This window comes from Chiloscyllium plagiosum, chromosome 2, assembly GCF_004010195.1.
Source record: "Chiloscyllium plagiosum isolate BGI_BamShark_2017 chromosome 2, ASM401019v2, whole genome shotgun sequence".
NCBI classification, from domain to species: domain Eukaryota; kingdom Metazoa; phylum Chordata; class Chondrichthyes; order Orectolobiformes; family Hemiscylliidae; genus Chiloscyllium; species Chiloscyllium plagiosum.
The window spans coordinates 26,669,952-26,687,718 of NC_057711.1; the positions used below are offsets into that span (position 1 = coordinate 26,669,952).

The 17,767-nt window shown below is 40.9% G+C and overlaps 1 protein-coding gene across 1 annotated transcript in view; it reads right to left on the minus strand.

Moving 5' to 3' along the window:
* Window positions 1–7,308: 7,308 nt before the first annotated feature.
* Window positions 7,309–17,767, minus strand: part of LOC122565346 (ufm1-specific protease 2-like) — a 62,008-nt gene continuing 51,549 nt past the window's right edge. The window contains exons 9-12 of the mRNA XM_043721222.1: window positions 14,916–15,037; window positions 9,774–9,850; window positions 9,208–9,332; window positions 7,309–7,524 (exon numbers count right to left, since the gene is read on the minus strand). Of these exons, the coding sequence (XP_043577157.1) occupies window positions 7,441–7,524; window positions 9,208–9,332; window positions 9,774–9,850; window positions 14,916–15,037 (408 nt within the window). The 3' untranslated portion in view covers window positions 7,309–7,440. The remainder of the gene's footprint in view (window positions 7,525–9,207; window positions 9,333–9,773; window positions 9,851–14,915; window positions 15,038–17,767) is intronic.

The window sequence follows — 17,767 nt, forward strand, 5'->3', positions numbered from 1 at the left end:
CCTATGCCCTCTAGTTCTGGACTCCCCGACCCCAGGGAAAAGACTTTGTCTATTTATCCTATCCATGCCCCTCATAATTTTGTAAACCTCTATAAGGTCACCCCTCAGCCTTCGACGCTCCAGGGAAAACAGCCCCAGCCTGTTCAGCCTCTCCCTGTAGCTCAGATCCTCAAACCCTGGCAACATCTTTGTAAATCTTTTCTGAACACTTTCAAGTTTCACAACATCTTTCCGATAGGAAGGACACCAGAATTGCACGCAATATTCCAATAGTGGTCTAACCAATGTCTTGTACAGCCGCAACATGACATCCCAACTCCTGTATTCAGTACTCTGACCAATAAAGGAAAGCATACCAAACACCTTCTTCACTATCCTATCTACCTGCGACTCCACTTTCAAGGAGCTATGAACCTGCACTCCAAGGTCTCTCTGTTCAGCAAAACTTCCTAGAACCTTACCATTAAGTGTATAAGTCCTGCTAAGATTTGCTTTCCCAAAATGCAGCACCTCGCATTTATCTGAATTAAACTCCATCTGCCACTTCTCAGCCCATTGGCCCATCTGGTCCAGATCCTGTTGTAATCTGAGGTAACCCTCTTCGCTGTCCACTACACCTGAAATTATGGTGTCATCTGCAAACTTACTAACTGTACCTCTTATGCACGCATCCAAATCATTTATGTAAATGACAAAAAGTAGAGGACCCAGCACTGATCCTTGTGGCACAGTCTGAATGCAATGAAGACCAGTATACCATTTGCATTCCTATCTGTCTACTTTCATTGATTGATGTTTAAGGACACCAAGATTCCTTTGTATATCTGCATGTCCTAATATATCACCATTTAAATAATACTCTTTATTTCTGTATTACACACCAAAGTGTCTGACTCCACATTTAGCCATGTTGCGTTGCGTCTGTTATATATTTGCCCCCTTACATAATTTATCTAAATCACCTTGAAGCCTCCTTGCACCTTCCTCACAACTCTCAATTCTGTCTAGTCCAACCATCAGTATGCAGAAAGATCTTAAATAATTTTATAGGGCAATAAAAACATAATTATTTTCAATGGGGAGCTTGTAACATTGCTATTCTAAGACAAATCTTTTTTACAGCAAAATTATCAAATGGTGGAGCAGGCTCAGTGGGCTGAATAGACTAATTCTAGATATATCTTGTGATCTTATGGTCAGAAATTTGAGTTTAGAATTGACAGCTACTATCCCCAATTTATTTATCACCTCCACATCTGAAAAATTAAACTATAACTGTACATTGCCTAGTCTAGGTACTTCCATTGTCAGTGTTCTTCATCTAAGGCTTCTGATCTTCATATCAGCTACAGTCTACTGTTCTACAAGTGCTGAGACTTACCATTTTTTTTTACCATTCAGATGCAGAGGCTACCCTCTGTGCAGAAACCTCTAAGCTCCAATTGGCCAGGAACATGAATCAATTCCCTGGTTACCATGGCAATCATTCACAGTTACCAAGGTGGACATCTTTGTGAGGGTTGATAATAATGGGGTTAGTTCTGACCAATCAGAAGCCTGACCGAAACCAAACATGGAACAAGTAGACACAACAATAGGGCCAGGAGTTTGATGGTGGAATATCAGTCATGGAGACATTAGTTAAACAAAAATGGAGTTAGCAGTGACATAGTAACAAGACTGAGAATTGATTAATGGGTAGAAAGCAGATAATAGGGACGAATTGATCTGTTTCAAGTTGGGGGGCTGTGACTAATAATGTACCGCAATGATTATTGTTGACATCTCAGCTATTTACAATCTATATTTATTATGTAGATGAAGAGACAGAGATTATTGAACCTAGGTTTTCTGATGATATAAAACTAGGAGGTCAAAGAGGGTACAAATAGATATAGAAGGTTAAGTGAATGGACAACAAGTTGGCAGGAGAATAAATGAGAAGTTATTCATTTTGGTCATAATAGAAAAGCAGAATTTTTAAAAAATGTCTAAAACTTGTAAGTATTTGGAGACTTATTTTTCCTAGCAAGGGATTGGAATACAGTAGTAAAGAATCTTGTTACAATTAAATCAGGCTTTGGTGAGATCTGGAGTGCAATGGAAAATTTTGATCTTCATATTTAAGAAAAGATACATTTTCACTGGAGGTAGTACATTGAAGAATAACGAGTTTATCCCTGGGATGTGAGAATTGTCCTGATGTGACACTGAGTAACTTCAAGCTATATTTTCCAGGGTTTAGAAGAATGAGAGGTGATCTAATTGAAACATTCAATTCATGAAAGGCTTTATAGGGTAAATACTGAGACATTTTTCCTGGCTGTGAAATCTATAACGTGGACAGTCTCATGACACAGCAACAATCATTCGGGACTAAGCTGAGGAGAAATTTCTTCATTCTAAAGGTTATGAGTTTTGAAATTCTCTATCTTAGAGGGTTGAGGAAACACCAACATTGAAGATTTTCAAGATGAGGTCGACGTTTTTCACCATATATTTAATATCAGAGGAAAGTAAAGTTAAAGTTCAACTGGGGTAAAACATTACATTGACAAACAAATTAGGATTTTCAGTTAGGCCCGCTGTATCACACATGCATGAAGCTGCAGTTATCAATATGTACACATATTGTCTCTGTTTCAGCTCAACAAAATAATTAACAGCCATTTGTTTGTTCATTTCTTAAGACAATGTCATGACTGATCAGCTAGTTGTGAAAAAGTGTCTCTGGATCGGAAGTCTTGACTCTGTTTTTTTCCCCACAGAGCTGCCAGCAATGCTGAATTTCTTCAGCAGTTTCCTTTTTTGTTTCATATTTTCAGCATCCGCTTTTCTTTTTTTTGATCGGTCAACTGTCTGGTTTAAAATGTGAACAAAATCTGGCATTAATTATTGTATTCTTCATGGTAATACCCTCTATTAATGGTCTCTATGTATAATATGATTGTTAGTTTTCCTCTTGAATTGGAAGTCTTTCAAATTGTGAGTGCAAGTCAGAAAACTTTGACACAATGTGTCTTTTCCAGCAATACATTACTAATGTTGAATCCCATGTTATCAACTTGCTAAGAGTTACTTTTGACCAAAAGTACCAAAATGTAAATACCGTGGACACAAGGCCAGGTCTGACCAAGAATTGGAATTATATGGCGAGAAATGTACGTCTTACCTCTCCAATACCTATCCACCATTGTTAAGGTACAAATCAGGAATGTGATGGTTTATTCTCAACTTACCCAGGTTACTGCAGCTACAACAGCACTCAAGACAATGAACATCACCGAGTACAAATCAGCCCATTTGATTGACAACTTACACACACAATCCTGACAAAATTATATTACTATTCCTATACCGTCACTGCATCAAAAACCTGTGACTCTATACAACACTGTACCTGTCTATGTCAGCAATTCAAGGACATTCACCACAACCGTCTAAAAAGCAATTTCATCCTTTCATATCTCTCTCTCTCTTACTGTGTTCATCTCACTTATCCGTTCTCCTTTCCCAATCCCTCACCTCAACCTGAGCATAAATACCACTTTTCCTAGCTGCTATCAGTTCTGAAGAAGAGGCAACAGACGCGAAACATTAATTCTGCTTTCTTTTCACAGATGCTGCCAGACCTGCTGGGTTTTGCCAGCAATTTCTGAGTTTTTTTCAGTAACATATGGGTTCAGCATACATTGATTTCTTCTTCACCAGTTTGGTTTAAAGCATAGACAGGGAGTTTTAACCCATGAGAATGGATGACTTTGCTCTGGTGGAGCTTAAAGCCTGACAAGAAAAGTCCAATTTTTAATCCAGACCAACTTCCAAATCATCTACTTAGGGCATTAACTGAGGACAAAATATGGGTGTCTGTTAACTTGGCCTGTGAGGCAGATTAAAATTGGAGTTCAGAGCCTCATTGCCAATCAACTTTTTAACTTTAGCTTTAATCAGCCCAATTTCTTTATCATTAATGAACCAAGAGCAACATCCTTGGAATACACAACAGATCAGGAACTATTCTAGATATGCCTGCCTAAGGAAACCCCAGCAATTGGGCACCATACTGATCTTACACTGACCCCACTGCCGTTTAATCTAGATAGCTCTCTGAACTCCTCCTGTCCCGGATCACCCTTGCCATGTCTTCTGTCACCATGCCCAGGCCTATAATTCTCTTCCCAGCTCTGATCTCTGATTGTCTCCTCCAAGGCCAGTTATAATCATTAACTTGGATTTGTCTTGATTTTTCTCTCAGCAACATGGATATTTCTCCACCCTGTGACCAGCATTCTATCTATCTGGCCCTTGCTGCCCCCTACCACTAATAACCCAGAAGTGCTATCCCCTCCCCAATCTATTCCATACACACACACACACTTACCCATTATGTAGCTTTCAAGCCAAACTTGTTAATGCCAAATGGAAAGCAGATTAGTGATTTCAGTGTCTAGTCTGCTGGGTTTTTGCTTAGTATCCAGATGGTTATAATTTTATTTGTACACTTATATATGTTTGTACTGTTGACTGAGTCTGCTGTAGGCGATTATATATCCAATCAATCTCCATTAAGTCTTGTATTAATCTCTAAACTGGATAAACTTTCTGAAATTTCAGTACTTTCTTTGATTCCATTGAATTTTTTGTTGTAGAAAATCAAAAGTTTGATAAATGCTTTCAACAAATACTAAATAAATCATAGTGAAATTCATTCAAGTGCTTCTCAATAAGCATTTGTGACATTTACAGTTTGACTATTCTGCATATGAAAAAGAATTAGGAGCAGGAGTAGGCAATTCTGTCTCTTGAGCCTGCTCCACCATTTAATATTTTCTTAAAGTAGACAAACAGTAGGTTGGAAGAACACAACAGGCCAGGCAGCATCAGGAGGTGGAGAAGTCAAGTCCCGAAGAAGGGTTGTACCCAAAATGTTGACTTCTCCACCTCCTGATGCTGCCTGGCTTGCTGTGTTCTTCCAGTCTCCTGTTTGTCTACCTTGGATGCCAGCATCTGCAATTTTTTTGTCTCTAACCAAATTAATATGGCTGATCTCATCTCAATCTCAACTCCATTTTACTCCCTAACTCTTTAACCCATTACTAATTAAAAATCTGTCATCACACACTTTTGAGAGAACTAACTTTTCCTCATCTCTGTTTTAGCACTACCACACCTTAGCCTAAAACTTCTTGTTCAAGATTGCCCCACAAAGGGCAACATTTGCTCTCTGTCTGCTTTGTCAATCCGCTTTAGCAATTTATATACATCAATCAGATCTTCTCTCATTCTTCTAAACTACTCAACTTTTTCTCATAAGACAAGAATTTCATTTCTGGAATTAATCCGGTGAACTTTCTCTGAACTGTCTCCAGATACACCTTTTGTCAAGTAAGTATACCAAAACTGTACACAATACTCCAGATGTGGCCTCATCAATGGTTGTAACAACAGTTTCCTACTTTAACCTGAATTCCAAAACTCTATTTTTCCCTCCTTCTTACTTTCAGTACTGCATACCAGCTTTCTATGATTCAAGTATGAGTAGACTCAGATCCTTCTGAACTGAAGTTTTTGAAGCTTAGCTCTGTTGGATAAAGAGTTGCCTTTTTATCCTTCCAACTAAAATGGATAACCTCACACCATGTTAAACTCCATCCGTTAAATTTTGGCCCATTCATCTAACCTATCCATATCCCATTTGTAAATTGCATATTTCCTTATTGGCGGCATTGTGGCTCAATGATTAGCACTGCTGCATCACAGGACCAGAGACCTGGGTTCAATTCCAGCCTTGGGTGGTGGTCTGTGTGGATTTCATCCAGGTGCTCTGGTTTCTTCCCATAGCTTAAAGATATGTAGGTTAAGTAGATTGACCTGCTGCGCTTTTCCATCACACATTTTTAAGCTCTGATCTCCAGCATCTGCAGTCCTCACTTTCTCCTAGTTAAGTAGATTGGCCATGCTAAATTTCCCCATAGTGTTTAGGGATGAGTGGGTTATTTGGAGTAGCCATAGTAAATGTAGGGTTGCAATAGGGAGGGATGCTCATCAGAGGTTTGGTGCATGGGCTGAATGGCCTCTTTCTCCACTGTAGGGATTCTATGATTCCCACCTATTTTAGTGTCATCTGCAAATTTGGCTATATTACATGCTACCCCTGCACCCACGTCATTAATATAGATGGTAAATAGTTGGAGCTCAAGGACCAAATCCTGTTGCAGCTCACTAGTTCCAGCTCACCTACCAGAAAGAAATCTCATTTATCCTGACTGTCTGCTTTCTGTTGGTTAGCTAATCATCAAACCTAGCTAATACGTTACTCCTAAACTATGTGATCTTACCTTGTGTATTAAACCTCTGTGCGACACTTTATCAATGCCTCTCGAACACAGGTTACAAGACATCTGCAGAATGCCCATTATTCACTTTGTTCATTATATCTTTGAAGAACTCTAGCAAATTTGGTAAACATGATTTGTCCTTCATCAAACCAGACTGACTCATATGGATTGCATTTTAAGTCTCCAAATATCCAGTTGCCATTTGCTTAATTAATAATTTCAACAATTTCCCAATGACAAATCTTAAATTAGCTGGTTTGTAGTTAACCATTTTCTGCCTCTATCCCTTTTTGAATGTTTTTGAAGTTTAAAAGCATTAGCATATTTTAATCCACTGTAACTTTCTAGTACCCAGGGAATTTTTGAATGTATTAAGTGCTTTCAATATTCATACTTTGTTCTTCCAAGAATCTAAGATGTAGGCAATCAGGCCCCAGGGACCCACCTGCCTTTAATCCCAGTACTTTACTCAGTGTAAAGATGTGCAGATTAGGTGGATTGGCCATGCAAACTTTTCTGTAGTGTCCAGGCATGTGTAAATTAGGTGAATTAGGTAAATGTAGGGTTATGAGGATATGGTAAGGCACTGGGATGGATGGAATGCTGTTTCGAGGGTTGGTGCTGACAGTTTTCCCACACTGTAAGGATTCTATAATTCTATTCTATGATTCTACTTTTTCCCTCATAATGATGACTGTTTTCAGTTCATCCTTTTTTATAACCTCTGCAGTACACGTTACTAATGGGATGGTTCCAGTGAAGTCCACATGAAAACTGAGGCAAAATATTAATCTGGTATCTCTACCACTTCTGTTTCTTTATTATTGTTGACCCGGTTTCATCCTCTAAGGGACCAAGATTCATTTTAGCTACTTTCTTCCTTTTCACATACTTATAGAAACATTTGCTATTCACTTTTTTGCTTTGCACTAGTTTGGAAAGTATTGAAAGTATATTTAATTGCTGTTTTTATTGAAGTACTTATACCCAATGTTCAAATTTGCAGTAAAGTGTACAAAGACTGTAAGTCTTCTGTGCATCAGAAAATTCAGTTCCTTTCAAGGCACAGTTCTTTAAGCATGTGAACTCAGGTAATATAACTTCAAACACCCTCTGGTCTCTGAGGCATCCATAAGCCGTAATCGTCCAATTCTTTCCAGAATTCTTCTCCTTTCCACTCAATAGCCTGAAATACAAAAAACAAAATGGTTACTTAAAATAAATAATGAATTTCTGTACTAGATTATTCCTTTTATATTAGTGATGAACAGCTTCTAGCCAAAAGTAGAGCGAGGAAAAGTATGCAAGGGTGTATGTGGAAAGGTTTTGTATAAGGTAATAGTTCTGAAGGTATTAATTTTCATATTACATTGGTCAATCCATTTCAATGATGTAAGTCATAGTCTGTGGGTGGAGACACGGGTTCTACTGGAACTTTTGGAGGGAATATTTATATCTGTGCTAGTTCCCTCAGTTCCTGTCAATTATGTGTGATCCAAATTTAGTTGTATTTACTGTCACGCAATAAGTCTTGTGTTCTAAGACCAAGGTGTTCTTCTGTAGTTATCCTACAGTGTGTAAGCTCTAACACCAAATAGGGCCAAAGCAAAAAGGATTGGTGCTAATGAACGACATCAAACAACCCTTTTCCAAGATTATAAAGTCTGATAGAGTTGGCAGGTACCAGAAATGGTGACCTGGGAAAATACCATGACTGGGGTGGTGGGGAGAAATGAGTTGCAGAAGAAGAGGATGCTACTCCTTGATTGGCTGAAAAAGACTGCTGAATAATTGATTTATGCTCACCTATGTTTTAAAAAAAATCCTTAAAATATTGCAACTAAAGAAATGTAAATAAAGCCTAATTAATGACCTAACCAAGAGCTACAAGCGCTGGTTCTGGCCTTTTCTTAAACACTCCTTAGCAATTCTACTGAAAAATGTAAGAGCGAGTTGGGAAGCAGATCGTTAGAACATTGGAAAAGACTTTTCTGACCAATATCCAGGATAACAATAATGATGTTACCACAGGGAACTTTTAGGCAAATGGATCTATATGACAAGATCATTGAGGATACTAAGACTTAGTACTGAATATGCTGTTAGATGTGGAGGCATAATAAGCAAAACCTACTTGTCATGGACTTCCTACAGAGTGGAAGCAGACCATTTGGCCCAGCAGGTCCACACCAACTTACCAAGAGCATCACACCCAAGCCCACCCCATCCCTGTAACCCTGCATTTCACATGGCTAATCCACCTAGCCTGCATATCCCTGGACACTATGGATAATTTAGCATGGCCAATCCACCCTAATCTGCACATCTTTTCACTGTAGGAGGAAACTGGAACATCCAGAGGAAACTCACACAGACAGAGGGAGTATGTGCAAACTCCACATAGACAATCGCCTGTGGGTAGAATTGAGCCTGAATCCACGGTGCTGTGAGTCCTTTATCATCAAAGAAAAAGACCCCTGATAAACCATTCAGGCCTCGTAAACGACTGTGTTTTGCATCGTTTCCCAAGTATTCAGTTTGTGCATGCACATTCAGAGACAGACCGTGACTGCCTGTCATGTTTGTGTAGTTTTCAAAAGCTCATAATTTTTATAAGCATCAATGCCATTTGAAATGGCTGAACAAACCACTGGCCAATCTCACATTACTACAGAAAGGAAGTTGCAGATCAGGAAATTGGCTCAGCACAATGTTCACAAGACAACTAGGGTTTGGTACTAATTTCTGGCCTTGTGACACTCTCCTCTCATGCACAAATAAAATGCCTAATTTGATTTCATCTGGAAGCCTCTACATATTCAGGTATTGTTAGAAAAATTACTTGCCCTCCCCATTTTCCCTTACATACCTTTTCAATTATCCAGCTAAAGTCATCAATTCCAGTGTACATTATGTTTAAGATGAGGCCTTTGCTGGCTTTTGGGTCTTCATTCACAGCAAACCCGAGCAAAATGTATGCCTCAGGTTCAGAGACTGTTTACTCAGTAACAGGAATAAAAAAAAGTAAGAGCAGCACAGTTAAGGAATCACATTTAATCATATCAGCATGAGATCCGAGATGTTTCCTACAGTTTCCTAATACATTTAACTTTAAAACAGATATTAAAATTTGTCACAAAACTCATATGTAATTTTCTAAAATGTCTTTTTTCTATCAAGAACTGCTAAATAGATGTTTTATTCCTACTTTTCAGGTAATGCCTGAACATGACTGCGTAACAAATTCAAACTTATTGCTGCACTATAACTGTCACTTTATATAGTAAAGAGTGATTTGAAATGTATTTAATTTAAGTAGCACATAGTAAATGAACTTGCTTGTCAAATTTCACAATTTTGAAACCAGATTTTTAACAGAGTTTTAAAGAACGTTCAGAAGTTAAGGCAGAAGAATGAATCAGATCATCAACTTACAGATGACAAACTTTGAAATCACAACTGGAGTTCCTTGTTCTTCAAAATGACTACTAAAATCCATTGGTTTGTTAGCCCTGTAAAATTAAAACATTTAATTTACTTTTTACAAATGGCTTTATTTTTTGGGAAAGAGAACATCATTCACAAGGAAGGAGGTGACAGATCCAGACATGAAAGGATAGGGAGAGTGGGCACAGGCTGTTGCGAGGGTTTGGAGAATCAGCAAGAGGGAAAGACCAGCTATAATCAGGAGAGGAGAGGACCACGTTCCTCTTGGACCAGCAGCTCCCTTTAACTGCTGGATGACATAATATTACAAGCATTTCATCATAAAACCTTAAAAGGAGTACTAGCGAGATTGTTACTATGTGGGAAGATTGGAAGGAGAAGTTGAGGGTGAGGACCAGTTCAGCCAGGCAGATGAGGGTGTTGGTGGAAGGGTACTGGTTGGGACAGTGTGAGACGAAGAAACATAGGACTTGGAGACCTTTGTTGTGGCGAATCGATGTGTACAGGGACTGGATGTCCATGGTGAAGATGGGGGTCGGGGAAATGAAAATCTTGGAGGAGGTGAAGGGTATGGGTGGTGTCACGAACATAAGTGGGGAGTTCCTGGCTGAACTGGTCCTCACCCTCAACAATTTCTCCTCCCAATCGTTCCTCTTCCTCCAAACCAAAAGGGTAGCCTTGAGCACCCGCATGGGACCCAGCTATGCCTGCCTGTTTGTCGGATATGTGGATCAGTTCAACTGGCACCACACCCCACCTGTTCCTCCACTACATTGATGACTGTATTGGTGCTGCCTCGTGCTCCCATGAGGAGGTTGAACAGGTCATCAACTTTACCAACACCTTCCATCCCGACCTCAAATTCACCTGGACTGTCTCAGAAACCTCCCTCCCCTTCCTGGACCTCTCCATCACTGTCTCTGGTGACCAACTAATCACAGACATATACTACAAGCCCACCAACACACACAGCTACCTAGACTACACCTCCTTTTATCCTACCTCCTGTAAAAACAATTCCCAATTCCTCCACTTCCACCGCATCTGTTCCAAGGATGACAACTTCTACCTCAGAAAGCCCCAGATGGTGTTCTTCTTCCACGATGGCAACTTCCCTTCTCACATAGTTAACGATGCCCTCCAGCGCATCTCCTCCACTTCATGCACCACCTCCCTTGAATCCCACCCCTCCCAATGCAGCAAGGACAGAACCCCCCTGGTCCTCACCTTCCACCCCACCAACCTCTGCAGACAACACACCACTCTCCGCCACCTCCAAATGGACCCCACCACCAAAGATATATTTTCCTCCCCAGCCATATCAACCTTCCAGAGAGACCATTCCCTCCGCAACTCCCTCATCAGGTCCACACCCCACACCATCCTACACCCCACTCCTGGCAGCTTTCCCTGCCACCGCAGCAAGTGCAAAACCTCTGCCAACAACACCACCCCTCTCCTCCATCCAAGGCCTCAAGGGATCCTTCCACATCCATCAGAAATTTCCCTGCACCTCTACCAATGTCATCTGCATCTGTTGCACCCAGTGTGGTCTCCTCTACATAGGGGAGACAGGATGCCTTCTCGCAGATCATTTCAGAGAACATCTCTGGGACACCCACAACCACCAACCCAACCACCTTGTGGCTGAACACTTCACCTCCCCCTCCACTCCATCAAGGACATGTAGGTTCTGGGCCTCCTCCACAGCCAAGTCATTACCACCCAATGCCTGGAGGAGAAATGCCTCATATTCTGCCTTGGGACTCTGCAACCACATGGGATAAATGTGGATTTCAACAAGCTTCCTCTTTTCCCTTCCACATTATTCCAGTCCCAAACCTCCAACTCGGCATCGCCCTCTGGACCTGTCCATCACGCCACCCTCTGACCTATCACCTTCTTCCTCACCTTCATCCAGCTATCGCTTTCTCAGCTATCTATCCCCAAACCCCACCCCTCCCATTTATCTCTGAGCCCTGATCCACAAGCCTCATTCCTGATGAAGGGCTTATGCCCGAAACGTCGACTCTCCTGCTCTTTGGATGCTGACTAACCTACTGTGCTTTTCCAGCACTACACTCTCGACACAGATCTCCAGATGTAATATCCAAAATGCCCTGCATAACTGAAGAATAACTTTTCTATTTTTGCATTCAAACCCATTTGTGATAACATGTTATTAGCTTTCTTAATTACTTGCTGTATCTATAATAACCTTCTTGTGATTCATACATTAGGACACCTCTGCATCTCAGAACTCTGCAAATTCTCACTGAACAGATAATATGCTTCTTCTTCCTGGCAAAATAGACAATTTTGTATATTCCCACATTGCTCTCCATTCACCTATCACCAAATTATCTTGACCTCATTGTGTCCTCTTCACAAATTGCTTTCCTATGTCTTTCTGTTGTCAGTAGGTTTGACAAATCCATCTCAGTCTCATCATCTAAGTCATTTATATAAATTGTAAACACTTGAGGTCCCAGTGTCAATTAGTATGACACACCATTGTTTACATTTTGCCAACCTGAAAAATACCCATTTACGTCTGCCTCGTAAATTAGCCAATATTCCATCCATGTCAATTTCCTGTACTTATACCATAAAACCATAAGGTATAGAACAGTATTAGCCCATTTGGCCCATCAAGTCTGCTCCATTGTTTAACAAAGCTGATATATTTCTCAATTCCATTCTTCTGCATCTCTCATAACCTTTCTATGGCAATGGGTTTCACAGATTCCACACCCTCTGGGGTGGCACGGTAACTCAATGGTTAGCACTGCTACCTCACAGCATCAGAAACCTGAGTTTAAAATCCCCCTTGGACAAACATCTGTGTGGAGTTTTTGCATTCTCCCTGTGTCTGTGTGAGTTTCCTCTGGCTGCTCTGGTTTCCTCCCACAGTCCAAAGTTGAGCAGGTTGGGTGGATTGCCCAGGCGAAATTGCCTATAGGATGTGCAGGCTAGATTGATTAGCCATGGGAAATGCAGGGTTATAGGGAGAGGATAGGTCTGGCTGGGATGCTCTTTGGAGGGTCAGTGTTGATTCAATGGGCCAAATGGCCTACTTCCACACAGTAGGAATTTTATTATTGAAGACGTTCCTCCTCATCTCCTTGCAGCACCTTGTCAAAGGCCGTCTAGAAATCTAAATAGATCATGTCCACTGGTTCTCCTTTGTCTAACTTGCTTGTTACCTTCTCAAAGAAATCCAACAGATTTTGTCAGGCATGACCTTGCCTCAACGACGCCATGCTGACTCAGCCCTATTTTACTATGCAGTTCCAAGTACTCCACAATCCCATCCTTAATAATAACCTCAGAAACACTGAGATCAAGCTAACTGGCCTATAATGTCCTTTCATAGAATCCTTACATTGTGGAAGCAGGCCATTCAGTCCATTGAGTCCACACCCCCGATCCTCTGAACAGCATCCCACCCATACCCATCCTTCCCTCATCTGTCCCTGTAATCCTGCATTTGCTGTGGCCAATCTACCTTATCTGCACATCATTGGACTGTGGGAGGAAACCAGAGCACCCGGAGGAAACCCATGCAGATATGGGGAGAATGTGCAAAGTCCACACAGACAGTCGCCTGAAGGTGGAATCGAACCCGGATCCCTGACTGAATGCCAAGACATTAAATATATTTAAGGAGGAGACAATCAGATTTTTAATGAAAAAGAGAAGAAGGGTTATGGGGAACAAACAGGATAGTGGAGCTAAGGCTGAGATGAGTTTAGCCATGATCATATTAAATGGTGGAGCAGGCTTGAGGGGCTGAATTCCCTATTCTGACTCCTAGTTCTTATGCTCTTATGTTCTTTTAGCTCAAAAGTGGTGATGTTCACTGATGATTGCAGAATGTTCAGCACAATTCACAACTCCTCAGATATTAAAGTAGTCCATGTCCAAATGCAGAACAATTGGACAATACCCAGGCTTGGGCTGATAGGTAGCAAGTAACATTCACACCACACAAATACCAGCAATGACCATCTCCAATAAGAAACAATCACTGCTCAACCACACTTAAATGCTGGAAACATTCAGAACAAAATAACTCACTAGATTGTCACCGCTTCCACAAATATCCACTCCCTCAATCACTGATGCAGTGTGTGCCATTTACAAAAATTACTGCAGAAGTTCACCAAAGATCTTTACTCTGCACCTTCCAAACGCAAGATCATTTACATCTAAAAGGACAAAGGCAGAAGATACATGGGAATGCCACTACCAAGTTTTCCTCCAGGCACTCACTATTCTGACTTGGAAATATATCACCATTCCTTCACTGTAATTGGGACAAAATCCTGGAATTCCCTCCCTAAGGGCATTATGGGTCAACCTACATGTGGACTGCAGTAATTCAAGAAGACAGCTCATACCACCCTCTCAAGAGCAACTGATAATGGGTAATAAATGCTAGTTCCAGCAAGCACATCCATGACTCAATGAGTGAATTAAAAAAAAGGAGTAAAACTGCAGAATGCTACAAAATAGGGGACTTAGGTGATATTGACCATGAATGACAAAATAGTAGCATACAGGTTCAGTGAATAATAGGGAAGGCAAATGGAATTTTGGCTTTTATTTCAAAGGAAATAAAGATCAGACCACAGCTGAAATAATGTGAACAGTTTGGGCCCCCTAGCTAATGAAAGATATATTGGCATTGGAGGCAGTCCAAAGAAGTTTCACTAGGCTGATTCTCAGGTGTGGAGGGATATCTGATGTGGAAAGGTTAGGTAGGTTGTGCCTGTACTCACTGGGATATAGAAGAATGAGAGGGGTCCTTATTGGAACATACAAGATTCTTGGTTGACTTGACCAGGTAACTCCCTCAAACACTTAACTCCAGTACTCTATTGTAAGTCACACTGAAGTACTAAAATATATGGGTTCTTAAAGAGGAGCACAAATATTTTCTCACAGTTTACCATAAATTTGTCAAAATGCATTCATAATGTGCACTAGCTATATACATTTATGTATTCATAATGCATAATTGTGCACAAGTCTTAACTCATTCTAGCCATTTACATTCTTACACCACAGTGAAGAAAGGCCAAATTACAAATCATAATGATCATATTACTTTTATGTTTTTCTTACTGAACTTCCATGGTGGTACAGGAAATATTAAAAATATTTAATAGTGCATTCATTGCTTCAGGTTCAAGCCATTCTTTCATTATCACATGACTGAAGAATTTGTAACTAATCGCCGACAACATCTGAAAATGAGGAAAGGACACAGCTTTAAAATGAGCAACTCCTAGAAGAGAGATAATCACAATTAGCAGAAACCATTCATCACATTTTAAATAGTTAAATTGTACTGATTTCTTAGGAAAGTATGAGGAACTAGACAGTCAAATATACAACTCAAAGGACTGATCTGATTTTTCCAGTATCTGATGGACTTGATTTGTCATCCTGGCACTAGTAAAGGCCTCATTAAGGAAAACAGTGGACACAATGGATTTTCCTTACTTTATACAAAAGTTGGTGTCATTTTCACCAATTTTTCAGTGGAAATCTAATCTGTACTGCCAGTGTCATTGCTACTACAGTTACATTATAGGTATCCATGGAGTCTCCTGAATTAATTGTTGAATTAGTTTAAATATGAATTATACAACTTTTTAAGGCCCTTATGCAAAGTGCTAGATGGGTTTGCCATTTGCCGACTTGCTTGTTCTACAATGGTTCACTGAAGAATGGATAGGAAATGTTCCTATTCATTCCCCTTATGTGGAGATGGGAGGGAGTGCTCTTCTTGACTCCAGCACCACTGGGTGTACTCTATTCTCTTGAATCTCCACCATATGCTGGAGATTAGGATACACCCTGAACACTAGGCGAAAGTGAGGACTGCAGATGCCGGAGATTAGAGTCAAGATTACAGTGGTGCTGGAAAAGCATAGCAGGTCAGGCAGCATCCAAGGAGTCCTGATGAAGGGCTCCTGCCCGAAACATCGATTTTCCTGCTCCTCGGATGCTGCCTGACCTGCTGTGCTTTTCCAGCACCACTATAATCTACGCCCTGAGCACATTGAGATTCTCAGTCTCCATCACCTTATTTCCGATTTACCCATGAATGATTATGATCTTTCACTGTGTACTTGGAGTTAGATCTCAGATTTCAGCCTTCAATGCCTGCTGCCCTCCAATTCCAATCCTAAACCCAGCACACTTCCAAAGATAGAATAGAATCCCTACAGTGCAAAAAGAGGCTACTGGCCCATTGAGTCCGCATCGACCATCACAACAGCATCCCACTCTATCCCCATAACCCCACATTTCTTAAGGCTAATTCACCTAGCCTGCACATCTTTGGTCTTGGAAATCCATGCAGACACAGGGAAAACATACAAACTCTACACAGTCACCCAAGGCTGGAATTGAACCCAGGTTCCTGCACTGTGAGACAGCATTGCTAACCACTGTGCCACCCTGCTGCCTATGCCATACTGCGGCTGCTGATATTTCTTGCTCTGCAGAAGATGGCAGCCCCAAACTCACACCACCCTTACCCCATTCCACTTGCACAGCTGTCCAAGCTCCAATCTTCTGATTGCCTATTTTCAACCTGCACTCCAACCACTAAGAAATCCATCAACTGATCTGCATTTCCCTAGATTCTCACTGTCCTCTGCACCCAGTTGACATCAAGACCGTATTTGTCTAAGGAACCCGAGCAAAGCTTGAGTTAATAAGAATCGGGGGGAGAACTTGCTGCTGGTTGGAGTCATACCTGGCATCAAAGGAAGATGTTTACGGTTCTTCAAAGTCAGACTTCTGAGGACATTACTGCGAGAGTTCCTCAGGGTAGTCAGGCAAAATTGGGGAACTTTAGTGCAGCTCTGCAGGTGAGTGCAGCTGCATCAAGTGCAACTGTGATGTGATGTGTCTTTAAAAGGGATTTGTTCTGTTCTGTTTATCTTGAAAGTAAGTAAAATTGTTGACAAGGGCAGAGCGGGAAATGTTGTTTACTTGGACTTTAGTAAAGCCTTTGACAAGGTCCTATATGGTAGACAAATTAGTAAAGTTAAGTCGCATGGGGCTCAGGGAGAGCTTGCCAATTGGATACAGGGAGTGATGGTGGAGGGTTATTTTTCTGACTGGAGACCATAAGACCATAAGACATAGGAGCGGAAGTAAGGCCATTCAGCCCATCGAGTCCACTCCGCCATTCAATCATGGCTGATGGGCATTTCAACTCCACTTACCCGCATTCTCCCCATAGCCCTTAATTCCTTGTGACATCAAGAATTTATCAATTTCTGCCTTGAAGACATTCAAGTCCTTGGAGGACTGTGACCAGCAGTGTTCTACATGAAAAGATCTTGGGTCACTTTTGTTTGTCAATAGACAATAGACAATAGGTGCAGGAGTAGGCCATTCTGCCCTTCGAGCCTGTACCACCATTGGCTGATCATCCTTAATCAGTATCCTATTCCTGCCTTATCTCCATAACCCTTGATTCCACAATCATTTATATAAATAATTTGTAAGACTATAGAAAGTATGGTTGGTAAATTTACGGATGACACCACCAAGATTGATGGTATAGTGGACAGTGAAGATTCTAAGATCTAAGATTACAAAGAAATCTTGATCAATTGGGTCAGTGGGCTGAGAGTGGCAAATGGAGTTTAATTTGGATAAATGTGAGGTACTGCATTGCATTTTGGTAAAAGTAGGACCTTTGGCAGTGTTGTAGAAGAGAGAAACCTAGGGGTTCAGGTACATAATTCTTTGAAGTTTGCATCTCATATCGATAGGGTGGTTAAGAAGGCATTTAGCAGGCTTTATCTTCATTGCTCATATCTTTGAGGTTACACAGGACATTGTTGAGTCCTCTTCTGGAGTACCGTGTCCATTTCTGGTCTCCCTGTTGTAGGAAGGATATTTTAAGCTGGATAAGGCTCCGAAGAAATTTACTAGGCTGTTGGCAGGAA